A 26,762-nucleotide genomic window follows, 5' to 3' on the forward strand; every position below is an offset into this window, starting at 1 on the left:
ATGCGCCTACCTAGATTTAGCTTTCAACTAAGAATACCAAGAGAATAAAGCAAAATTGGTGATAAAAGTAAATAGGGCAAGTAATTTAATGCAACTTTCCAATCTGAATCATGAAAGTTTATTTTGGACTAGACTGCCCCTTTAAAGGTCTATTATAGTATAACAATTACATGCTCACCCTTTAATGCTATGTGCATGCATGACCCCTGAAAAAGGGTTAAACACAAAGTAGAAGTACTCCTCGAGATCAGAGGGGTACTTCTACTTTGCAGGGATGATGCACATTGCTTATAATTCATTAGATCATATAATTGTAATGCTTTTAGGTTTTCGACTATAATGGCCCTCTAAGTTGGAATTAGCATCTAAGCTAAGTGCATGGCACCTAAAGAAGTTATCCTGGCTCAGCCATATTCACGAAGTCAAGATGACTGCACTCCTTCGTATGTTTCCTGCAAACTCTGCGTATGCCTCTTCCTGGCACTTATATTCCAAACCTACAGGCTTTAATAAATTTAATTTGGAGTCGTCAGTACCGAAGAATCAATAAAGAAACGTTCGGGTTGGGGATACCACATATTGCGCATTATAGACAGGCAGCAATTCTACAAAGGATTGTAGTTTGGTGTAAGAATGGTCAACATGAAGAGTGGGTGTACCTAGAACATAAACTGGTACACTCTCGTCATCTGGGGATATGTGCTGGATCCCACATAAAAAAATTGGCCTGATGCAACACATGACTACCTATTGGTACAATAGGCTCAGTGCACCTGGACAGGGACACTTAATCCCAACTTCTCCTTATCTTTCCTCACCCTGGTTATTGGTAACCCTGCCATACATACATACAGACGTCTTTGGTTTACACTTAACACCTTTCCACTTCACAAAATCCTCTCCATTGAGGGTATCCTAGGGAGGCAGAAGAGGAATGTGTGTGTATTTTTGGAGTCAGTGGTTTACATATTTGTAGATTAGGCATTTTATCTAAACTCACTCAGCCAAGTCATCCTTCATGCCCATTTACAAGTATATGTACCTTTTCCTCCCTAATTAGAGGAACTATAATCGCTAGTTTACAAATTACTAGTTAACCTCCAAATTCTCAATTTTCCATCATATGTGCAGTCTTGGAACATTGATTTGATCTCACCACCCACAAAAGATGATTTGGGTAAGATTTTCATCTCCACAGCTAAATCTTTGGTGGCAGCAAGTTTTAATGAAACAAATGATAAAATACTTTTATGCTGGTACCTTACACCCCTGCACGTCTTAAGTTTTTTCACCTACAAATGAGCTTTGTTGGAGGGGCTATGGGGAACGAGGCACATTAATACACTTTTGCTATGGAACAATTTCACTTACAGGTTACACATCAATTAGAGCTATATCATGAAATGGCAGAACTTTTTAAAAATAAATAAATACATATTGAACAGCGATAGCTGCTTTATACTTGACTTTTATATGTTCCTATCTAAAATAGCTCTTGGCACTTTTTTCAGGCTTGTTGTGAGGTCATATAACCAATACCTTCTCATACATGTAGTGCAAAATTCCACCATTAGCAATAGAATACTACCTTGTACCTTGCTGTTTTTTTATGTTTGTATCTCAGTTTTTATTTGCTCTTTTATGTTACCTGTTCTCTGTTGTCTAAATAGCACATTAGTACTTTATGTAGTCAGAATATTGGGTAGATGTATCATTCTTTTTAAACAGATAGTCCAGGTCTCAACTTCTACCACCAATTTCTGGAATTTTTTTGTCTACGTGTTGTTATGAATGCCATTGTTTTATCTTTCTCTTTATTCTGTACCCTGTGCAGACTTTCAATAAAGATATTTTTGAAGGAAAAAGTAAAATAAAAATGTTCACATTTTTAATCTACAGTAAAGTACCATAATGCTCACACAGACGCACCTATTTTCCTTTGTTCTTCCAGCATCAACAACGAACACTACATCTGGTATTGTAATGCCTGTTTCTGCAATGTTAGTAGCCAGAACAATCTGAAAGAAAAAAAAATGTGCAAAATAAGCAAAATAATCTGCTTATGCAAATATATGGGGTGAATTTTATTGCAATGTCAATGTCAGGGTTTTGTAAATGGAAATATGGTTAATATCAGAACAAGTTCTTTCTTTACAATGGCAAAAATATTTTTTATATATTATTATGGAGTGATCAGAGCCCTGGAAGATGGTGGCAGCGTCTCCAAGGGGGGGATCCCAGACCTCTATGCGGTGCCTTGGGGACCCAAAGGCTGACAAACCCTTGCTCTCCCCAGAACACTGGCACGCCAGAATAGCACAAGCCCCAAGGTTTATAAAAAAATAAAAACTGCTTATCTTTACCCAGAAAAAAGGCACAACTGCCCATAGTACAATAAGATGTATTGTGAAGCTTGCTTTATTACCATGTATGCAGCACTATGTTTGTCTTTAGAGGGACTCAAGGATTGTTCTAGGTTGGTTCTTGACTATAACATCTAAGAGTGCAAAAAGTTCACCGCAAAGCTAAATATCAGGGGTAAATGTGGGGACCTATTGTTCTCATTGGAGTGCTACAGCAATGTGTATAGTGCCCTTAGCATCGCAATAGACCTGCCACTGGATGGTGCCATCTGCGGTAACAAATTCCTTGTGTGAGGCACAAAAGTCTATAGAGTTACTCTGACAAAGAGCACCCACAGTCACAACACTTGCTGCATACAAAGCATGTAGCTGACAAGGACTTAAACTAAGGTGGCTCAGAGCCTAAGAAAAATAATTATTCATATTATTAAAAGTGGCATTCTTTTATAGACTTTTTTTTTATTAAAGTTAGTGCATTTTACAGCTTTATCTGTTTTAATCCCCAATTACATTTTTATAAAAACTGATCGATCACTTCGTTTGCCAGGAATAAAAACTATCACTGTAGCACAAGGCTGTGCCATACCTTTCTGACTCCAGCAGGTGGCAGTATGAAAGCTTCAGCCTGATCTTGACTAGAAAGGATTGAATGCAGAGCTATTAGCTTGTACCTGGAATAAAGAAAGATTTGTGAACCGTTACATTTCACAGATATGATAAGTGACTGCAGTACAAACCAGCGTCCCAAGACAATACAATAAAGTGCATCATTTACTGATCCCTAATGTGCTGTAAGACTAGAATTGATTCACAATGGGTTTACCCTTAAAGTGACATTAAACACCTGGGCACAAATACAGTTATTACTACTCACCATAATATGTTTTTTTCTCCTGTGCCTGCAGCTCTCTTCAAAGCCGTTATCTTATTTTAACCCCTTATTAGTGCAGGTTGGTCAAGCTCCACATCATCATACTGGGCATCGCCATCTTGGTGCTTAGGTATTCTTGCACTCTGTGACAGAAGCTGTGTAATATTGCCAGCTGTGTCATTCAGTTTAGTGTGCAATATACACAGCGGGAACATTACATTTGTGCAGTGGTAGCATTGCTCTATATTAGCACTATATTATCCAGGGGCTTTTTTTTACATATGTTATGGAACTTTTAAACTGTGTTTAAAGAACTGCAAAAAAGTAAACCTCCTTCTCTCTATTTTGTGAACTAACTCAAAGCGCGCAATACAGCTGTGAGAAAGCCGGCAACATCACTGATCTGTAAATGTTCACCACTTCTGTGACTGGGTGCGAGAATATGTGAGTTACAATATGGCAGTGCCCAGTATAAAAATGTGGTGATGCTAGTAAAGAGTTAAAATTTGAGAACAGCGCTGAAGAGATTTACAGGTGAAAAAACGATAGCACTGTGTTTAGTAACCATTTGTTTCTTTAATTCCCCGTCTGATGCACCTGCCTTACTGGATAAACATTATCACAAATACAAGATTCCCATCAATAAGTTTAATGCATATTGTTAAAGGTAGTGAGTATGTACAAGATAAATGAAGAGTTACTATAGAATAATAAATCCAAGTGAATATGTAAGACTTTCTTGTTGCTGTTAATCTGCACCAGTCTTTGGTTTCCTTTGCAGCTTTTTACAGTTATGCTGCACCACTTTCAATTGATTTAGCTTATAAGTATTATGTCCCTTTAAGTCCAGTAAAATGTATTACTACAATACTTGTTATTCTGGACTGCAGGAAACAAACACAACAACTCTAGTTTTTTTTTAAATGCAGTTTTGTTATGAGACTTCTATTCACAATCTCATAAAATGTTGAAAAGATGGAGGATTTAAAATCCTCCTGCCACAAGAAACGAAAAAAAAATCAATCATGTCTGTTATAAAAAACAAACAAACAAACAAACAAACAGCTGCCAGGAATACATTTTTGTACATAATTGCTATTCAGTGATCACTAGCTCATCAGTAGGACATTGTGCACACATACACACATAAGCAGTGATTTAACCCCTTGATTGCATACCCCCCCAGTCTTAGCCTCTCACTGTCCCAAGCACAAAGTCATCAGCTTCTCCTTGCTCATGATAAAGCAGTGGTGCTGGAGAAGAAGAATCAGCCCAAGCACAGGGCCGGCTGTGCATTTTGTTGCAGGCAATGAAGGACGCAGGGCTGCAGGCTGAGAGTACATAACTGTGCAGCAAGGAACTTTATTTTTTAAAGCACAATAGTCCGTTCCTGGTTTAAATGCTACTACTTTGTAAAAATGATATATTTCAGCACAATATCCCATTCAAAATTATATAAGTAATATTCATTCTAGTGAGATTAAAATATTTGTAATACTGAATTGCTACAGTGCTACCATTACCTCCTCCTGTCGTGAAACCTCTTATCAGAGGACAGCATATCATACAGCTGCTGGATATCTGCAAGGCCAGGCAAGAAGATCAGCACAGCGCCTTCTACATTTCTGTATTGTGCACTTCTGTCTGCATGATACAAAAAAGAAATGTATTTAATTACTCATATCAATAAAGCGCCAACCTATTCAGCAGAGGGCCACAGCCTGCATTTCTAAACATAAGCTCAATCAGAATTAAACAATACAAACATATTTAAATTGACTCTTCCCTTAGGTTGCCATAAAAGTCTACATTAAAGGGACAGTTTACCCTAAAATGTTCTCCCCAGTGACCTATTTTACCTACTGGAATGTCTTAAATTGTTTACAAATAGTGTATTTGCCTTTATATCAGCATTTGAAATAGCTGATTTTGCCCATGATATCCCTACCTAAATTGATAGTTTTAATACTTAAGTATAGGCTATTGACAAGCTATTTAAAAACATAGCCAACAGAAGAAATTACATTCCCAGTGGGAAGTGGAAGAGAAAAAGTTCTAAAATGTTCATTTTAATTGTTCTTTCTAAGTACTGCATAGAGACAGAGATAATAAATGGAAGCATTTGAGTAATATGACCAGATGTCTGATCTTTCTGCAAGTTTAGCTTATTTTGATGGGTTGTGGTTTCAAATAGCAAATCCAGCTATTTAATTTACAAAGAGAAACATAAAGGAGCAATTTTATAGTACACTGTCCTTTTCGGGATAGATTTTGGTATTAGTAAATGTAATCATGATTTATACATTATTCCTGTATTATTTAAATCCCCCTTTTAGCCTCATCCCCGCTGTACTTGTTCTGTGTAGAGCAAAAGATGTAAATGTCACTGTTGCGTTACTGATTCTAGCAAAGGGGTTAAAAACACAGGTAAAGTACACCTTGGCAGGAGCTGCAAACTTTGTTGCGCACAAACAGAAAATGGCCAGTAATTGGTGGCTTCTCGCACTCCTGATTGGCTGCAGCATCATAGCAGGACGTTACATACTCTGTGGTAAATATGTCATATGATTGATTTTATTAGATTTTTGTTAGACATCACAGCCCTGATTTTTCCACTTTAAGAGCCATAGCCAATTTTGCTTGTCACTTTTACTTGATTATTTACAGATTCCGAGGGCTCTCACCACTCCCTCTACTGCAGGTGCAGCTACAACAGGTTTCTTGACAGATTTCAGGAGACACAGGGTAGCTAAAAACATAAATTATGCTTACCAGATAATTTCCTTTCCTTCTGTATGGGAAGAGTCCACATCTGCATTCCTTAATTGAGGGAAATACTGAACCTGGCCCCCAGGAGGAGGCAAAGACACCCCAGCCAAAGGCTTAAATACCTCCCACTTCCTCATAACCCCAGTCATTCTGCCGAGGGAACAAGGAACAGTAGGAGAAATATCAGGGTGAAAAAGGTGCCAGAAGAATAAACTTAAATCTAGGGCCGCCCATCGGAAAACACGGGCGGGAGCTGTGGACTCTTCCCATACAGAAGGAAAGGAAATTATCTGGTAAGCATAATTTATGTTTTCCTTCTTAATATGGGAAGAGTCAACAGCTGCATTCCTTACTTGTGGGAAACATATACCCAAGCTCTAGAGTACACGGAATGCTAACGGGAGGGAAAATAAGAGAGGCAGACCCTAATTTGAGGGTAACACAGCCTGCAAAGCCTTTCTCCCGAAGGCTGCTTCAGCAGAAGCAAAAACATCAAACTTGTAAAATTTGGAAAAAGTATGTAAGGAGGACCAGGTAATCCTTACAGATCTGATCCATAGAGGCCTCATTTTTGAAGGCCCAAGAGGAAACCACTTCTCTCGTAGAATTAGCCGTAATCCTCAGTGGAGGCTTATGTCCTGCTGGCCTATGCCAAACAGAGGACATTCCTCAGCCAAAAAGATAAGGAAGTCGAAGAGGTCCTTTGACCCCTACGTTTCCCGGAAAGGAGAACAAACAAACAGAGAAAGAAGTTTGTCTAAATTCCTTCGTGGCCTGAAGATAGAACTTCAAGGCCCAAACCACATCCAGAATTACGTTGTAAATGTTCCTTCGACGAAGAAGGATTAGGACATAAGAAAGGAGCCACAATCTCTTGATTGATGTTGCGAATTGACACAACCTTAGGAAGAAAACCTAACTTGGTTCGTAGAACAGCCTTATCAGCATGGAAAGCCATATAAGGAGGGACACATTGCAAGGCAGCAATCACAGATAATCTGCGCGCAGAAGCAATAGCCATTAGAAAAGAACCTTCCAAGACAACAATTTAATGTCTACTTCATGTATAGGCTCCAACAGAGCCCGTTGCAAAACTTTAAGAACAAGATTTAAACTCCAAGGAGGAGCATTAGATCTAAACACAGGCCTGATGCTAGCAGAGCCTTAACAAATGACTCCACATCTGGAAGCTCAGCGAACCCCTTGTGCAGTAACACAGACAGGGCCGAAATCTGTCCTTTCAGGGGACTTGCAGAAAAGCCCTTCTCCAGTTCATCCTGGAGAACAGAATAAGTAGGTCCTCCACACCTTATGATAGATGCTATGAGCAACCAGCTTACGAGCTTGAATGAGAGTAAAAATAACTCTCTCCGAAAACCCTCTCTTGGCTAGGACTAAGCATTCAATCTCCACACAGTCAGCCTCAGAGAATCTAGACATTGATGAACAAAGAGACCTTGGTCAGCAGATTCCTGCGACAAGGTAACTTCCACGGAGGAGATGATGACATCCCCACTAGATCCGCGAACCATATTCTTTGCGGCCAAGACGGAGCAATCAGTATCACTGATGCCTGCTTTATCCGAGCCACTACACTAGGAAGTAGTGGTAACGGCCGGAAAAGATAAAATAGATTGAACCTCCAAGGCAACGCTAAAGCATCTGTTAGCTCCGCCTGAGGATCCCTGTACCTCCACCCATATCTGGGTAGCTTGGTATTGAGACGTCATAAGATCTTCCTCTTGCAAATCTCCGCAAACACTCGGGATGGAGAGACCATTCCCCCGGATGAAAGGATTGTCTGCTGAGGAAATCCGCTTCCCAGTTGTCCACACCTGGAATGTGGATCGCTGACAGCAAACAAATGTTGGTCTCTGCCCACTCCAGAATCCAAGATACTTCCCTTATAGCTAGGGAGCTTCTCGTTCCCCCCTGATGGATGATGTAAGCCACAGATGTTATATTGTCTGATTGGAATCTGATAAACTGGGACAAACCCAGCAGAGACCAAGCCTTCGGAGCATTGTATATTGCCCGAAGAGCCAAAATGAGATTGAGAGGGAGCTTTCCTCCTGAGTCCATAGGCCCTGTGCCTTCCACAATCACCCAGGATGGTCTTAAGACGGACATCCCTCGGGAAAAGTGAACTGGACAAAAACATCAAGAGAGCGATTCTCTCCATCGGTTGTCCAGAGAAATCTGTTGAGACAGATCCGAATGATTGCCGTCCCACTGCTTCAGCATGCACAGTTGCAACAGTCTGAGGTGAAACCTGGCAAAGGAAATTATGCCCATGCTGGACACCATGAGACCAATCACCTCCATACACCAAGCCATAGATGGCCTAAGGAGGTCTGGAAGGCAAGACATGTTGAAGCTAGCTTGCAACGTCTCTGGTCTGTTTGAAATGTTCTCATTCTATTACAGTACCCGTAAATTCTACCCTGGTACTTGATACAAGAGAACTCTCTCTATATTTATCTTCCATCCATGGGATCGAAGAAGACAGAGGAGCGATTCCGAATGGTCCACTCTTTGAAAAATTTCTTGGAGCCGTAGCTAGACCAAACGGAAGTGCAATAAACTGGAAGTGCTGGTCCAGGAACGCAAACCTTAGGAACTGGAAGTGACCCTTAAGGATTGGTACGTGAAGGTAGCATCCTTCAGATCTATCGTGGTCATGAACTGCCCTTCTCGAACGAGGGGAAGAATGGACCTTATTGTCTCCATCTTGAACGAGGGGACATTTAAAAACTTGTTTAAGCACTTTAGGTCCAGAACCGGATGGAAAGCTCCCTCCTTCTTTATGACCACTGAAAAGTTTGAATAGTATCCCAAACCTCTCACTGCGATGAGAGCACCGGAACAATAACTCCTAAGAGGACAGATCCCGTATGTACCCCAGAAAGGTTTCCCTCCTTTCTGGTCAGGAAGACAGGAGAGAGAGGAGGAATCTGCCCTTGGGTGGCTGAGACTTTAAACCTATGTTGTAACCCTGAGCTATGACCTCCAGGACCCATAGATCCTGCACGTCCCTGAACCAAGCAACTGAAAAGAGCAAAGTCTGCCCCTACACGATCCAGAAGAGGATCGTCCATTCATGCCGACTTAGACTCGGCGGGTTTCTTGCTCTGCTTGGATTTATTCCAGGACTGAGCCGGCTTCCAAGAGCTCTTGTTTTGCTCTGGCTTAGCGGAGGACTGCTGACATGGGATTTATCAGAATGAAAATTGTCCCTTAGAATAGTTCATATTCTCTTGCAGTAGGAGGGCACCCTTGCCCCCTGTGACCGTGGAGATAAATGAGTCCAGGCCTGGACCAAACAAAATCATTCCCTTAAAGGGGAGAAGAAGTCTTTTATCCATGGGCTCTTTAAACAAAGAGCTATCATCAAGCGGGATAGTAGTATGTTAAGCAAGGGTGAAGATAGCGCCATCCCCTTTTAGGGACGGAACCTCACAACTCCATTAAGAGTCCAGGACTGGGAACAATTTGTTAAAGGGAGAAGAGGAGAAAAAGGAATCCAATCCTGTTCCATTCATTCTTAATAATGTTCGCCATCTAACAGGAGCAGGGAAGAATAAGGTACCACCCTGTCCTCAAACTCATCAGGCAATTTGGCCTCTGAATTTGCCAAAAACTTCTTTTAGAAGAAAGCGCAAATTCCTAAAACTAAAGTCTGGTTCCTCCGCAGCCGGAAGTTTAAAGGCAGCAGACTCCGACCCAGAATGTTAATACTCTGAAGTCTCAGATAGAACTTCATCCTCGGATAACCCTATCAGTTAAATACAAAATAATATCTGATGTACTCTGGGAAGGAGTGCAATATCTAACCTTTCGCTTGCGCTTAGCAGGGTGAGGTAAAGCATTAAAGGCCGCAGACACTGCCGCCTGAACTGCGCAGTAACGTCTGGTGAAAACAATCCCCCCCCCAATGGAGGATCAGCAATGCTACAGGATCTGCATGTGTAGAGGGATAAGAATGGAGGGTACGCACCTCACTGGACGACAACTCCTCAGAGGTGGATGGCTCAGTGGTATCAAACATGTTTGATATTATCACATTATCAAGGCATATGGAACATAACTGAGAAGGCAGATCTAAGGCCTCCTCACAATATAAACAGGAATTACTCTTTAGGAATAGAGGGAGTACCCTCTAAAGTAACATCCATCGCTATTGCAATAACCGGCAAAAAAAACGGCACCTTATACCCCAATGGCTGGGGCACTCACCACCTCCTATGACCTAGACAGTACAGAGATTTATGACACCTCTCTGATAGACACCCGGTCAGGAAAGAGGGAATTAATCACATGGTGCACAATGCAGGACTGTCCCTGCTAAGAGAAAAAGCGCGCCAAGCTTGTAAGCTGCAAAGCTCTCAAAGTGAAAGTGAAACCTGTATATTTCATAACAGCCTATGAGCCCATAACATCTCACACATAAAAGCAGCATAAAATCAAATAAACATATAAGATTATTCCCCACTTTTCAATAATCCCCTTCAGGAGATATTAACCCTTGATTCTATACAGATAAAAGGAGTCACACTGAGACCCTGTCTTCCTGCGTTATCATATATGTATAAAAAATGAAACAATCTTACCAGAATCTATGCTGTGGAAAAGTAACACGGTCCTTCAAGTTTGACAGATAGTAGCGTTGCTTTTGACATGGACTTGAGTGAAGAAAGCAGGCAGCGAAACTTGTCAATGCTGATTGCTTATGGAGCTGTTAATATGAGTCGGGATGGTTTCACAGAGAGACTCTCCCTGCATCTCTGGACTCTAACTTTCCTCCATGCTCTCACTGAGAGGCTGACAGGACTACTTAAAACTCAAGTCCCATCTCAAAGAGTACTACCCTCCATAAGAGACTACTCTGAAATCTTCTAACACTTCTCTGTCAACCTCCTGTGATGAAAGGCAAAGAATGACTGGGGTTATGAGGAAGTGAGGGAGGTATTTAAGCCTTTGGCTTGGGTGTCTTTGCCTCCTCCTGGTGGCCAGGTTCAGTATTTCCCACAAGTAAAGAATGCAGCTGTGGACCATATTAAGAAGGAAAGCTTGCTGGGAGAGGCATATATTACTTTATGACACTCTTTTGCCCCATGTTATGCTGCAGTCTCATCCTCATGATTTTATTTTTATATTACAGGAGCAGTGAACTGTAAAATTAGTTTCCCCTTAAAATGTTTCCAAATGCACAGTATTAAACGTATTGGGAAATTTCTCATTAAGGTTTATTTATTTTTTGCAAATGAAATAGCGCTCTTTGCTCATTGAAAACAAAACCCTGCACCATAGACGTAGCATGTAGAGCTGAAGAGGTCTCCTATGAAACTGAGTAAAAGGAATAATGTCTGATGCTGATATAATCAGTCCTAATACTTCCATGCACTGAGCTACTGTAGAAATTTAAAAGGACAGCAGAGTTAAACAAACTGATTAAAGCTTAAAACTCATTTGTACCGTTAAGTAAAGTCTCATAAAAATTCCTACCATGATAACGAAAAGGCAACAAAAATCTCCCAATATATCATACAAGTATGAGACCTAAATATAACCTAACTGAAAAGGTGGTAAATGTCTATTATGAATATATGTCCACTGGCTATGATGTACTTAACATTAGTGCACCTAATAGCCTATGGGCTATGAGAGTGCAAGAAATGGTTGCACTTACCTTAGATGCACCCACTCTACCATGCATACTAGCTGCAGATAAAAATGCTTCAGGTAAAGAGCCCATTCAGTGTCGTGTACATCACAGGAGAGTATTTATGTAATGAATATATAGACGACCCAATAGATCGAGGCTAAAGGATTGGTCCCAGCGAAACCTGTTTCAGGCTTGTGACTATCTCCTTTACTGGGATTGACTATGCCACTGCCCAATAATCTAATCTCTGTCTCTCAGTAGCAGCTCTCTGAGGGAAAAATAGGCCTTAAAGTGACAGTCTACACCAGAATTTTTATTGTTTTAAAAGATAGATAATCCCTTTATTACTCGTTCCAGTTTCCAGTTTTGCATAACGAACACAGTTATAATAATATACTTTTAACCTCTGTGATTATCCTGTATCTAAGCCTCTGCAAACTGCCCCTTTATTTCAGTTCTTTTGACAGACTTGCAGTTTAGCCAATCAGTGCCTGCTCCCAGATAACTTCACGTGCATGAGCACAGTGTTATCTATATGAAACACATGAACTAACACCCTCTAGTGGTGAAAAACTGTTAAAATGCATTCTGAAAAGAGGTGGCCTTCAAGGTCTAAGAAATTAGAATATGAACCTCCTAAGTTAAGCTTTCAACTAAGAATACCAAGAGAACAAATTTATACACTAAAGTATTGCAGAGAAATTTTATGTAAAAGATCCTTTTTCCAGAACGCCACTCCTTGCTCTACTGAGCGGGTCTGGTTTTTCCCCAGCGCATTTGGCAAAACTGTCTAGTCACAGTGTGCCGGGTCGCGCCATTAAAATGAATGTAGCCCGCTCCTGCTACTAGACCAGAGCGAGAGCAAGCTACATTCATTTTAATGGAGCGACCGGACATACTGTGACTAGACAGTGTTGCCGCGATGTGCTGTGGAAAAACCAGACACTCTCAGTAGAGCAAGGAGCGGCGTTCTGGAAAAAGGATCTTTTTCATAAAATTTCTCTGCAATACTTTAGTGTATAAATTTTCCAGTAAACTAGAATTATATAACATTAGTTTGCAAGTTTACTGCCTCTTTAATATAACAGTGTTGGTTATGCAACACTGAGGAATAAAGGGATTATCTATCTTTTTAAACAACAACAATTTTCAAATAGACTTTCCTGTTAATATAGAGTCACTGCATGTCTAACCTAATAGTCTTGAAAGCACACACTGTTATATGTGATGAAGGGAGCTATGAAACAATGTATTACTTGCAACCAACAGATGGCGCTGTGAAGGAAATCTGGTCTATAAAATTAAAAATGAGCTAAAATAGGTAGGGGTGCATGAGTAAGTCTGTAAAATACACACAGCTCCAACTCATAAATGTAACATGTAGTATGGGAAACTTAAAGGAGCATTACAGTAAAATTTAAAATGCAAAATGAAACATTTCAATTTGATTATAAATATTTTTTGCAATACAGTTTAGTTTGAAAAGACGCTTATGAAAAAAATCTGTGTAAAGCAAAAATAGTTGTCAAATTTATAATGCACTTTCTGTGTTTCAAGTTGGTAATTTCGGCCTCTTTAAGCTATCATGTGTGACCAATAGATTGCGATTGCAGCTATTATTTTTAACCTACAGATAACTGAAAATTATTTATGACCAATAGATGGCGCTGCAACATTTAATCTATTTCTAGCATCACCAATTACGTTAGAGCACATTAACTAAATATAAATACATTTTAATGAAAGTTTTAATTAAACCACAGAAACTAAAGAGATTGGATAACTGTAATATTACTGTTCATGTAGAAAAAACATTAAATCCCTTAAGAGACAAGAAAGTCTAAAGTTCATGATTCCAATAGAGCATTGTTTTAACTTTACAATGTAATTCATTATCAAACTGATCAGAAAGGAAAATATGTCTTTTAATACGTTTAATAAATTATTATTAGTGAATTAGTACCAAACCACCTTAAGAGAATAGGAATGTCCATTTAAGACTGAATTTAAAAGTTTTCAATAAAATGTTCAGACAGTTAAGGTTGCAGGGTACTTTCTATCTGCTGTTCTTCCCTCCAGGGGGCTCTTCTAAATCACCCCAACGTTTACATTTTTAGTTCTGCTTTTCCCTTGGCCCATAAAACTCTGGTATACATTGCTGTTAGTTCTGCTTTTCCCTTGGCCCATAAAACTCTGGTATACATTGCTGTTAGTTCTGCTTTTCCCTTGGCCCATAAAACTCTGGCATACATTGCTGTTAGTTCTGCTTTTCCCTTGGCCCATAAAACTCTGGTATACATTGCTGTTAGTTCTGCTTTTCCCTTGGCCCATAAAACTCTGGCATACATTGCTGTTAGTTCTGCTTTTCCCTTGGCCCATAAAACTCTGGTATACATTGCTGTTAGTTCTGCTTTTCCCTTGGCCCATAAAACTCTGGTATACATTGCTGTTAGTTCTGCTTTTCCCTTGGCCCATAAAACTCTGGTATACATTGCTGTTAGTTCTGCTTTTCCCTTGGCCCATAAAACTCTGGTATACATTGCTGTTAGTTCTGCTTTTCCCTTGGCCCATAAAACTCTGGTATACATTGCTGTTAGTTCTGCTTTTCCCTTGGCCCATAAAACTCTGGTATACATTGCTGTTAGTTCTGCTTTTCCCTTGGCCCATAAAACTCTGGTATACATTGCTGTTAGTTCTGCTTTTCCCTTGGCCCATAAAACTCTGGTATACATTGCTGTTAGTTCTGCTTTTCCCTTGGCCCATAAAACTCTGGTATACATTGCTGTTAGTTCTGCTTTTCCCTTGGCCCATAAAACTCTGGTATACATTGCTGTTAGTTCTGCTTTTCCCTTGGCCCATAAAACTCTGGTATACATTGCTGTTAGTTCTGCTTTTCCCTTGGCCCATAAAACTCTGGTATACATTGCTGTTAGTTCTGCTTTTCCCTTGGCCCATAAAACTCTGGTATACATTGCTGTTAGTTCTGCTTTTCCCTTGGCCCATAAAACTCTGGTATACATTGCTGTTAGTTCTGCTTTTCCCTTGGCCCATAAAACTCTGGTATACATTGTTGTTAGTTCTGAGTTTCCCTCGGGCCACCAGTTGGCCATCCCTGATCTAGATTACAAGAAAAACACAGTGTATAAGTGCTGTATTAGCTAAAACAACATTTATTAAACATGAATATCAAACACTGATTTAGAGAGGCAGTTTACTCTGTATCAGCAGCTTGAGGTACACAGTCATCACTGTGCTTGTGGCCATAACATCTGCTTGGGTAGTGCAATCCCTACACTGTTCCACAAAATGCATCAGGGAATTGTGAGGAACTGAACCATAGCCAGTTAGAGTTTTGCGGTGGGTCACCCCCACTTTCTAAAGAACCTACACTACGGCACATAAGTTTTGAAGGGCGAGGGAGGTATGAGTTGCTACAATACAGAAAAGGGGGGGACACTACACTACAGAAAAAATACAGAAATTAAAAAAAATACATATAAACTGGGTACTGGCAGATAGATGGCTGCCTCTAGTGGGAGGGGGAGAGATCCCTACAACAGGAAAAAAAAAAAAAAAAAAAAAAAAGCTATAAACTGGCAGACTGTTTGTGGTGAGGAGAGGGGAGAGGTGTTTAACCTTACAAGCTGATTAACCACTTCACTGACAGGAATTTCAAAAGTGCGGTGCGCAGCGGCAATTAGCGGCCTTCTAATTACATAAAAAGCAATGAAAAAGCCATGATTATCTGCTAATCCTGAACAAAGGGGATCCCATAGGTGTTTTTATAACCATTGGACTGCATAAGCCATATGTAAATAATTTCAGTGAGAAACCCAAAGTTTATGAAAAGTTTATATTTTTTATATTTGGTAGTAAAATGGTAGCATGAAATATACCAAAAAGGGCCTAGATTAATACCCTTAGGTTGTCTACTTAAAAAAACATATATAGTTTTGATAGGTAAATTATTTTTTATTTATTTTTTTAAAATAAGGTTCTATTTCTGTTTAAATGGAGTGACAGCAAAAATGCTAAAAATTCTTCAGTATTTTGGGCAATTTTATTTCCAAAATTCTCCAGTAGTGAAGGGGTTAAAGCTCTGCATCTTTATACTCCGTGCCCCCTCTTGTAGCATGCATATTGCTGCTACCTGTAATAGAAGCAGTCGCCTAGATTTAGAGTTCTGCGTTAGCCGTTAAAACCAGCATTAAGGGGTCCTAACGCTGGTTTTGGCCGCCCACTGGTATTTAGAGTCAGTCAGGAAAGGGTCTAACGCTCACTTTCCAGCCGTGACTTTTCCATACCGCAGATCCCCTTACGTCAATTGCGTATCCGATCTTTTCAATGGGATCTTTCTAACGCTGGTATTTAGAGTTTTGGCTGAAGTGAGCGTTAGAACTCTAACGACAAAACTCCAGCCGCAGAAAAAAGTCAGGAGTTAAGAGCTTTATGGGCTAATGCCGGTTTATAAAGCTCCTAACTACTGTGCTCTAAAGTACACTAACACCCATAAACTACCTATGTACCCCTAAACCGAGGTCCCCCCACATCGCCGCCACTCTAATAAAACCCCTAATCTGCCGACCGCACACCGCCGCACCTAAATTATCCCTATGTACCCCTAATCTGCTGCCTCTAACATCGCCTACCCCTATATTATATTTATTACCCCCTAATCTGCCCCCCCCCCAACGTCGCCGCTACCTACCTACACTTATTAACCCCTAATCTGCCGACCGGACCTCGCCGCCACTATAATAAATGTATTAACCCCTAAACCGCCTCACTCCCGCCTCAAAAACCCTATAATAAATAGTATTAACCCCTAATCTGCCCTCCCTAACATCGCCGACACCTAACTTCAAGTTAGATCAGCCAATCAGATTGAGCTCGCATTCTATTGGCTGATCGGAACAGCCAATAGAATGCGAGCTCAATCAGATTGGCTGATTGGATCAGCCAATCGGATTGAACTTGAATCTGATTGGCTGATTCAATCAGCCAATCAGATTTTTCCTACCTTAATTCCGATTGGCTGATAGAATCCTATCAGCCAATCGGAATTCGAGGGACGCCATCTTGGATGACGTCACTTAAAGGAACCTTCATTCGTCGGGAGTCGCCGGAAGAAGATACTATTTATTATAGGGTTTTTGAGGCGGGAGTGAGGCGGTTTAGGGGTTAATACATTTATTACATTTATTTATAGTGGCGGCGAGGTCCGGTCGGCAGATTAGGGGTTAATAAGTGTAGGTAGGTAGCGGCGACGTTGGGGGTCGGCGATGTTAGGGGCAGCAGATTAGGGGTTAATAGTGTAATGCAGGTGTCAGCGATAGAGGGGGCGGCAGATTAGGGGTTAATAAGTGTAAGGTTAGGGGTGTTTAGAGTCGGGGTACATGTTAGGGTGTTAGGTGCAGACTTAGGAAGTGTTTCCCCATAGGAAACAATGGGGCTGCGTTAGGAGCTGAACGCTGCTTTTTTGCAGGTGTTAGGTTTTTTTTCAGCTCAAACTGCCCCATTGTTTCCTATGGGGATATTGTGCACGAGCACGTTTTTGAAGCTGGCCGCGTCCGTAAGCAACGCTGGTATTGAGAGTTGAAGTGGCGGTAAATATGAATGTACGCTCCCTTTTTGGAGCCTAACGCAGCCCTTCAGAGAACTCTAAATACCAGCGTTGTTTAAAAGGTGCGGGGGGAAAAAAACACGCGTAGCTAACGCACCCCTTCTAACGCAAAACTCTAAATCTAGGTGAGTGTGTTTTCTCAGATCAGTGTTGTTACTGACTTTTTGACAGCAGTACCCTGCACTTTGGTTTAGCTCTTTTTAACAAAGGATACAAAGAGAACAAAGCATATATGATAAAAGAGGTAGGAAAATTGCATGTGCTATCTGAATCAAAGTTATATTTTGATTTAAAAACAAAAAATGTTTAACTTTGTATGGGAAAAACAAAATATATCTGTTACACTGATAAAACAGTTCATTGTATTCCCAAGTTCCAGAAAACAGTTCTCTATATAGTTCTACTATAGATTTTTTTTTTTAAATATGTTAATTTAGGTGTAATGTATCAAACACTGGGATATTTATTTCTTGGTATTGAATACTGCAAATGGTGTACAAGCAAACAGAGGTACAATTAAGCTTGTGAAACAGACAGTAAGAACGTACCTAGGTACACAAGTAGGTCCAAGATGAGGTCTAGGTTAATTTTGTTCGGATTCATGTACAGAACAGCATGGCGGGTCCGGTTACTGTACTTCTGATAACAAGGGTTCAAGGTTGGTCCAGTGTTTGACTGCAATGGAATGAATTCCTGAAAAGAAAATAGTTATTGAGTAATAATAATAAAAAGAAAAGTGAGTCAGTGACTATCATTTTCCTTTAAGCAAGATTCATAATACTAAATGGTATAATTGCAGTTTTTATAAAAAGAAAAATCAGGCAAGAGCGCAAGTCACCTGGTATTTTTGGCTGCCACCTCCTTGGCTGGTAACATTAAGGGTTATTTCCTCCTCATCTTCTAAAAATTTTTGACAATATTCCGAGTCTTGTTCCAGAATAAACCCGGTTTCTTCAATGACATCTTCTAGGTGAAAAACCTTTTAAAGATAATTAAAATCAGACTTAAAGAACCACAAATACCTGTATAAATATCTAAATACATCAACATTCTTTAACATGTTGCATATCCAGTCACAAATAAACTTTCATAGTTCAGGTAGAACATGCAATTTTAAGAGACTTTCAGTTGACTTATTTTAACAAATTTACTTTGGATATCTAGATAGGTTCAAGCATACCGAGGTAGGGGTTCAGAAGCAGCAATGCACTACTGGGAATTGACTGATGATTGGTGGTTACATATATATGCCAACTGTCATTAGCTATCTAGATATGTTCCGCTACCTCCCAGTAGGCATTGCTTTAGAGCTGACTCCGTCAATTACCTATTTAACCCCTTTGTGGGGGTTAAATATAATTTATATGCAATTAATAATTTATAATTATTAAAGGGTATTAAGTGACATATTTATGCTAAAGTGAATTGTTTACATGGCTTGTTTTTACAATGCAGTTCATTACAACACAACACAACACTAAACACTCCACTTCCCCTATACCAAAACAGGATTTCAATTAAATGCCTTCATTTTAAATTACATGAAGTTCACTAAATAAAGTAATTCTCAAGTGCTCATATACTATCCCAAGGAAATGTATATAGTAACACAAAGTATTTAATACATTAAAAAAGCAGGATTTACATTTGCTTCTTACAAAACTATTACTTCATCTGCTGCATTTCCTTACAAACCTTGATCCATGTTTTTGATCTTTCACTTTGTTTCTCTATTCAAAAGAAACCAACTAAAAAGTACCACTGTACTGGTCTTGGCTGACTGCATATAGTAAAACTATCCTGTGATATAAGAGGAGGCTGGAGATAAGGACAGTGTTTGCAAATTATGCTTACCTGATAATTTAATTTCCATCGTGGGGAGGAGAGTCCACGGATTCATTCATTACTTGTGTGAATTAAGAACCTGGCCACTAGGAGAAGGCAAAGACACCCCAGCCAAAGCCTTAAATACCTCCCCCCACTTCCCTCATCCCCCAGTCATTCTGCCGAGGGAACCAGGAACAGTATAAATGTACAAATGGTGCCAGAAGAACAAAACTAAATTTAGGTCCGCCCACCGAAGCAACGAGCAGAAGCCGTGGACTCTCCTCCCCACGATGAAAATTAAATTATCAGGTAAGCATAATTTATGTTTTCCATCTAAAGGGGAGGAGAGTCCACGGCTTCATTCATTACTTGTGGGAAACAAATACCCAGCTCTAGAGGACACTGAATGAAAAACGGGAGGGCAAAAGAGGCAGACCCTAATCTGAGGGCACCACAGCCTGCAAAACCTCTCCCAAAAACTCCTTTCGCAGAAGCAAAAACATCAAATTTGTAAAAGTGTGTAACGAGGACCAGGTAGCTGCCTTACAAATCTGCTCCAAGGAGGCCTCATTCTTGAATGCCCAAGACGAAGCTTTAGTTGAATGAGCCGTGATCCTGAGGAGGCTTATGACCCACTGTCACAAAGGCTAAGCAAATCATACTCCTCAACCAAAAAGACAACGAAGTTGAAGAGGTTCTCTGCCCCTTGCGCTTCCCTGAATACACCACAAAAAGAGATGTAGACTGTCTAAAATCCTTTGTAGCCTGAAGATAAAACTTCAAGGCTCAAACCACATCCAGATTACGAAGTAACCTCTCCTTAGGAGAAGAAGGGTTAGGACACAAAGACGGAACTACTATTTCCTGATTGATGTTACGGTAAGACATAACATTGGGAAGAAATCCCAAACCAGTGCGAAGAACAGCCTTATCATCGTGAAAAAACAAATAAGGGGGCTCACACATTGCAAGGCCGCCAACTCAGAGTCTTTGCGAGCCGATGCAATAGCCAACAGGAAGAGAACCTTCCAGGAGAGAATCTTAATGTCAATAGAATGCATAGGTTTAAACGGAACCCTCTGCAACACCTTGAAAACCAAGTTTAAGCTCCAGGGAGGAGCGGAATGTCTAAAAACAGGCCTGACTCTAGACAGGGCCTAAACAAAAGACTGAATATCAGTAAGCTCAGCGAGCATCTTGTGCAACAAAACTGATAACGCCAAAATCTTTCCCTTTAAGGAACTGGCGGTGAGTCCCTTCTCCAGCCCGTCCTGAAAAAAGGACAAAATCCTGGCTACCTTAACTTTGTGCCAAGGATAATCATGCTTCTCACACCAGGACAAGTAGGTCCTCCACACCTTATGATAGATGCGACGAGTGACCGGCTTCCTGGCCTGAACGAGAGTATCAATCACTCTCTCAGAAAATCCCCTCTTGGCCAAGACATAGTTCAATCTCCATGCAGTCAGCCTCAGAGAATCTAGATTTTGATGTTGAAAGGGACCCTGTTCCAGCAGATCCCTGCGACAAAGTAACCTCCATGGAGGAGAAGATGACATCCCCACTAGATCCGCACACCACGTCCTCCGCGGCCACGACGGAGCAATCAGAATAGCCAAAGCTTGCTCCTGCTTGATGCGGACCACTACACGAGGTAGAAGTGACAACGGTGAAAAAATGTAAACTAGGTTGAACCCCCAAGGCACCACTAAGGCATCAGCTCTGCCTGGGGATCCCTTGACCTCGACCCGTATCGGGGTAGCTTACAATTGAGTTCGGATGCCATGAGATCTATCTCCGGCATTCCCCATCTGTGACAAATCTCCACAAACACCTCGGGGTGGAGAGACCATTCCCCCGGATGGAAGAATTGTCTTGACTAAAGACAAGGAATGACTGGGGGATGAGGGGAGTGGGGGGAGGTATTTAAGCCTTTGGCTGGGGTGTCTTTGCCTCCTCCTGGTGGACAGGTTCTTAATTCCCACAAGTAATGAATTAAGCCGTGGACTCTCCTCCCCTTTAGATGAAAAGGGACATTTGTACTTCTTCTTATAGGCGCAATGAACAAAAAAAAAAACACTATTTATGCTTACCTGATAAATTTATTTCTCTTGTGGTGTATCCAGTCCACGGATCATCCATTACTTGTGGGATATTCTCATTCCCAACAGGAAGTTGCAAGAGGACACCCACAGCAGAGCTGTTATATAGCTCCTCCCCTAACTGCCATATCCAGTCATTCGACCGAAAACACGCAGAGAAAGGAGAAACCATAGGGTGCAGTGGTGACAGTAGTTTAAATGAAAAAATTTCCTGCCTTAAAATGACAGGGCGGGCAGTGGACTGGATACACCACAAGAGAAATAAATTTATCAGGTAAGCATAAATTGTGTTTTCTCTTGTAAGGTGTATCCAGTCCACGGATCATCCATTACTTGTGGGATACCAATACCAAAGCTAAAGTACACGGATGAAGGGAGGGACAAAGCATGTACTTAAACGGAAGGTACCACTGCCTGTAAAACCTTTCTCCCAAAAATAGCCTCTGAAGAAGCAAAAGTATCAAATTTGTAGAATTTGGAAAAAGTATGAAGCGAAGACCAAGTCGCCGCCTTGCAAATCTGTTCAACAGAAGCCTCATTTTTAAAGGCCCAAGTGGAAGCCACAGCTCTAGTAGAATGAGCTGTAATCCTTTCAGGAGGCTGCTGGCCAGCAGTCTCATAGGCTAAGCGGATTATGCTTCTTAGCCAAAAAGAAAGAGAGGTTGCCGAAGCCTTTTGACCTCTCCTCTGTCCAGAGTAGACAACAAACAAAGCAGATGTTTGACAAAAATCTTTAGTAGCTTGTAAGTAAAACTTTAAAGCATGAACCACGTCCAGATTGTGTAATAGACGTTCCTTCTTTGAAGAAGGATTAGGACACAAGGATGGAACAACAATCTCTTGATTGATATTCTTGTTAGATACCACCTTAGGTAAAAACCCAGGTTTGGTACGCAGGACTACCTTATCCGTATGGAAGATCAGATAAGGAGAATCACATTGTAAAGCAGATAACTCTGAGACTCTACAGGCCGAGGAAATAGCTACCAAAAACAGAGCTTTCCAAGATAAAAGTTTGATATCTATGGAATGAAGAGGTTCAAACGGAACTCCTTGAAGAACCTTAAGAACCAAATTTAAACTCCATGGGGGAGCAACAGGTTTAAACACAGGCTTGATTCTAACCAAAGCCTGACAAAATGCCTGAACATCTGGAACATCTGCCAGATGCTTGTGCAAAAGAATAGACAGAGCAGAAATCTGTCCTTTTAAGGAACTAGCTGACAATCCTTTTTCCAAACCATCTTGGAGAAAAGATAATATCCTGGGAATCCTAACCCTTGGATTCACACCAATAAAGATATGTACGCCATATTTTATGGTAAATTTTCCTGGTGACAGGCTTTCGTGCCTGTATTAAGGTATCAATGACTGACTCGGAGAAGCCACGCTTTGATAAAATCAAGCGTTCAATCTCCAGGCAATCAGTCTCAGAGAAATTAGATGTGGATGGTTGAAAGGACCCTAAAGTAGAAGGTCCTGTCTCAGAGGCAGAGTCCATGGTGGAAAGGATGACATGTCCACCAGATCTGCATACCAGGTCCTGCGTGGCCACGCAGGCGCTATCAAAATCACCGATGCTCTCTCCTGCTTGACCTTGGCAATCAGTCGAGGGAGCAGAGGAAACGGTGGAAACACATAAGCCAGGTTGAAAGACCAGGGCGCTGCTAGAGCATCTATTAGCGTCGCCTTGGGATCCCTGGACCTGGATCCGTAACAAGGAAGCTTGGCGTTCTAGCGAGACGCCATGAGATCTAGTTCTGGTTTGCCCCAACGATGAATCAATTGCGCAAACACCTCCGGATGGAGTTCCCACTCTCCCGGATGAAAAGTCTGACGACTTAAAAAAAATCCGCCTCCCAGTTCTCTACACCTGGGATATGGATAGCTGATAGGTGGCAAGAGTGAGTCTCTGCCCAGCGAATTATCTTTGAGACTTCTAACATCGCTAGGGAACTTCTTGTTCCCCCTTGATGGTTGATGTAAGCCACAGTCGTGATGTTGTCCGACTGAAATCTGATGTACCTCAGAGTTGCTAACTGAGGCCATGCCTGAAGAGCATTGAATATCGCTCTTCCAGAATATTTATTGGAAGGAGTGTCTCCTCCTGAGTCCACGATCCCTGAGCCTTCAGGGAGTTCCAGACTGCACCCCAACCTAGAAGGCTGGCATCTGTTGTTACAATTGTCCAATCTGGCTTGCGAAAGTTCATACCTTTGGACAGATGGACCCGAGATAGCCACCAGAGAAGAGAATCCCTGGTCTCTTGTTCCAGATTTAGTAGAGGGGACAAATCTGTGTAATCCCCGTTCCACTAACTGAGCATGCATATTTGCAGCGGTCTGAGATGTAGGCGTGCAAACGGCACTATGCCCATTGCCGCTACCATTAAGCCGATTACTTCCATGCACTGAGCCACCGAAGGGCACGGAATGGAATGAAGAACACGGCAGGAATTTAGAAGCTTTGATAACCTGGACTCCGTCAGGTAAATTTTCATTTCTACAGAATCTATCAGAGTCCCTAGAAAGGAAACTCTTGTGAGTGGGGATAGAGAACTCTTTTCCTCGTTCACTTTCCACCCATGCGATCTCAGAAATGCCAGTACTACGTCCATATGAGACTTGGCAATTTGGAAGTTTGACGCCTGTATCAGGATGTCGTCTAAATAAGGGGCCACTGCTATGCCCCGCGGCCTTAGGACCGCCAGAAGCGACCCTAGAACCTTTGTAAAGATTCTTGGGGCTGTAGCTAATCCAAAGGGAAGAGCTACAAACTGGTAATGCCTGTCTAGAAAGGCAAACCTGAGAAACCGATGATGATCTTTGTTATCAGAATGTGAAGGTAAGCATCCTTTAAATCCACTGTAGTCATATATTGACCCTCCTGGATCATAGGTAGGATGGTACGAATAGTTTCCATCTTGAATGATGGAACTTGTTTAAGATCTTTAGATCCAAAATTGGTCTGAAGGTTCCCTCTTTTTTGGGAACCACAAACAGATTTGAGTAAAACCCTGTCCCTGTTCCTCCTTTGGAACTGGATGGATCACTCCCATAACTAGGAGGTCTCATACACAGTGTAAGAATGCCTCTCTCTTTATCTGGTTTGCAGATAATTGTGAAAGGTGAAATCTCCCTTTTGGGGGGGAAGCTTTGAAGTCCAGAAGATATCCCTGGGATATAATTTCTAACACCCAGGGATCCTGGACATCTCTTGCCCACGCCTGGGCGAAGAGCGAAAGTCTGCCCCCTACTAGATCCGTTACCGGATAGGGGGCCGTTCCTTCATGCTGTCTTAGAGGCAGCAGCAGGCTTTTTGGCCTGCTTACCTTTGTCCCAGGTCTGGTTTGGTCTCCAGACCGTCTTGGACTGAGCAAAAGTTCCCTCTTGTTTGCATTAGAGGAAGTTGATGCCGCACTTGCCTTGAAGTTTCGAAAGGCACGAAAATTAGACTGTTTGGCCCTTGATTTGGACCTGTCCTGAGGAAGGGCATGACCTTTTCCTCCAGTGATATCAGCAATAATCTCCTTCAAACCAGGCTCGAATAGGGTATGCCCCTTGAAGGGAATGTTAAGCAGCTTAGATTTTGAAGTCACGTCAGCTGACCATGATTTAAGCCATAGCGCCCTGCGCGCCTGTATAGCAAAACCAGAATTCTTAGCCGTTAGTTTAGTCAAATGAACAATGGCATCAGAAAACAAAGGAATTGGCTAGCTTAAGTGCTCTAAGCTTGCCAAGTATGTCATCCAATGGAGTCGCTACCTGTAAAGCCTCTTCCAGAGACTCAAACCAGAACGCCGCAGCAGCAGTGACAGGAGCAATGCATGCAAGGGGCTGTAGGATAAAACCTTATTGAATAAACATTTTCTTAAGGTAACCTTCTAATTTTTTATCCATTGGATCTAAAAAAGCACAACTGTCCTCGACAGGGATAGTAGTATGCTTTGCTAAAGTAGAAACTGCTCCCTCCACCTTAGGAACTGTCTGTCATAAGTCCCGTGTGGTGGCGTCTATTGGAAACATTTTTCTAAAAATAGGAGGGGAAGAGAACGTCACACCTGGTCTATCCCATTCCTTATTAATAATTTCTGTAAACCTTTTAGGTATTGGAAAAAACATCAGTACACACCGGCACTGCATAGTATTTATCCAGTCTACACAATTTCTCTGGCACTGCAATTGTATCACAGTCATTCAGAGCAGCTAAAACCTCCCTGAGAAACACGCAGAGGTGTTCAAGCTTAAATTTAAATGTAGAAATATCAGAATCAGGTTGCATCATCTTTCCTGAGTCAGAAACATCACCCACAGACTGAAGCTCTCCTTCCTCAGCTTCTGCATATTGTGAGGCAGTATCAGACATGGTTCTTAACCCCTTAATGACCACAGCACTTTTCCATTTTCTGTCCGTTTGGGACCAAGGCTATTTTTACATTTTTGAGGTGTTTGTGTTTAGCTGTAATTTTCCTCTTACTCGTTTACTGTACCCACACATATTAAATACCGTTTTTCTCGCCATTAAATGGACTTTCTAAAGATACCATTATTTTCATCATATCTTATAATTTACTATAAAAAAAATTATAAAATATGAGGAAAAATGGAAAAAAACTTCTTACTTTGACCCCCAAAATCTGTTACACATCTACAACCACCAAAAAACACCCATGCTAAATAGTTACTAAATTTTGTCCTGATTTTAGAAATACCCAATGTTTACATGTTCTTTGCTTTTTTTGTAAACTATAGGGCCATAAATACAAGTAGCACTTTGCTATTTCCAAACCATTTCTTTTCAAAATTAGCGCTAGTTACATTAGAACACTGATATCTTTCAGGAATCTCTGAATATCCATTGACATGTATATATTTTTTTTTAGTAGACAACCCAAACTATTGATCTAGGCCCATTTTGGTATATTTCATGCCACCATTTCACCGCCAAATGCAATCCAATACAAAAAATCGTTCACTTTTCACAATTTTTTTCACAAACTTTTGGTTTCTAACTTAAATTATTTACAAACAGCTTGTGCAATTATGGCATAAATGGTTGTAAATTCTTATCTGGGATCCCCTTTGTTCAGAAATAGCAGACATATATGACTTTGGCGTTGCTTTTTGGTAATTAGAAGGCCGCTAAATGCCACTGCTCACCACACGTGTATTATGCCCAGCAGTGAAGGGGTTAATTAGAGAGCATGTAGGGAGCTTTTTGGGATAGTTTTAGCTTTAGTGTAGTAGACAACCCCAAGTATTGATCTAGGCCAATTTTGGTATATTTCATGCCACCATTTCACCGCCAAATGCGATCAAATTAAAAAAAACGTAAAATTTTTCTCAATTTTAGGTTTCTCACTGAAATTATTTACAAACAGCTTGTGCAATTATGGCACAAATGGTTGTAAATGTTTCTCTGGGATCCCCTTTGTTCAGAAATAGCAGACATATATGGCTTTGGCATTGCTTTTTGGTAATTAGAAGGCCTCTAAATGCTGCTGCGCATCACACGTGTATTATGGCTAGCAGTGAAGGGGTTA

General features: G+C 41.0%; 1 protein-coding gene across 1 annotated transcript in view; it reads right to left on the reverse strand.

The window, feature by feature from the left end:
• Nucleotides 1–26,762, reverse strand: part of DHX29 (DExH-box helicase 29) — a 302,630-nt gene that overhangs the window by 47,141 nt on the left and 228,727 nt on the right. Inside the window, exons 15-19 of the mRNA XM_053701278.1 lie at nt 18,130–18,270; nt 17,840–17,984; nt 4,758–4,878; nt 2,950–3,034; nt 1,930–2,018 (exon numbers count right to left, since the gene is read on the reverse strand). Of these exons, the coding sequence (XP_053557253.1) occupies nt 1,930–2,018; nt 2,950–3,034; nt 4,758–4,878; nt 17,840–17,984; nt 18,130–18,270 (581 nt within the window). The remainder of the gene's footprint in view (nt 1–1,929; nt 2,019–2,949; nt 3,035–4,757; nt 4,879–17,839; nt 17,985–18,129; nt 18,271–26,762) is intronic.

The sequence above is a fragment of the Bombina bombina genome, chromosome 2 (genome assembly GCF_027579735.1).
Source record: "Bombina bombina isolate aBomBom1 chromosome 2, aBomBom1.pri, whole genome shotgun sequence".
NCBI classification, from domain to species: Eukaryota; Metazoa; Chordata; class Amphibia; order Anura; family Bombinatoridae; genus Bombina; species Bombina bombina.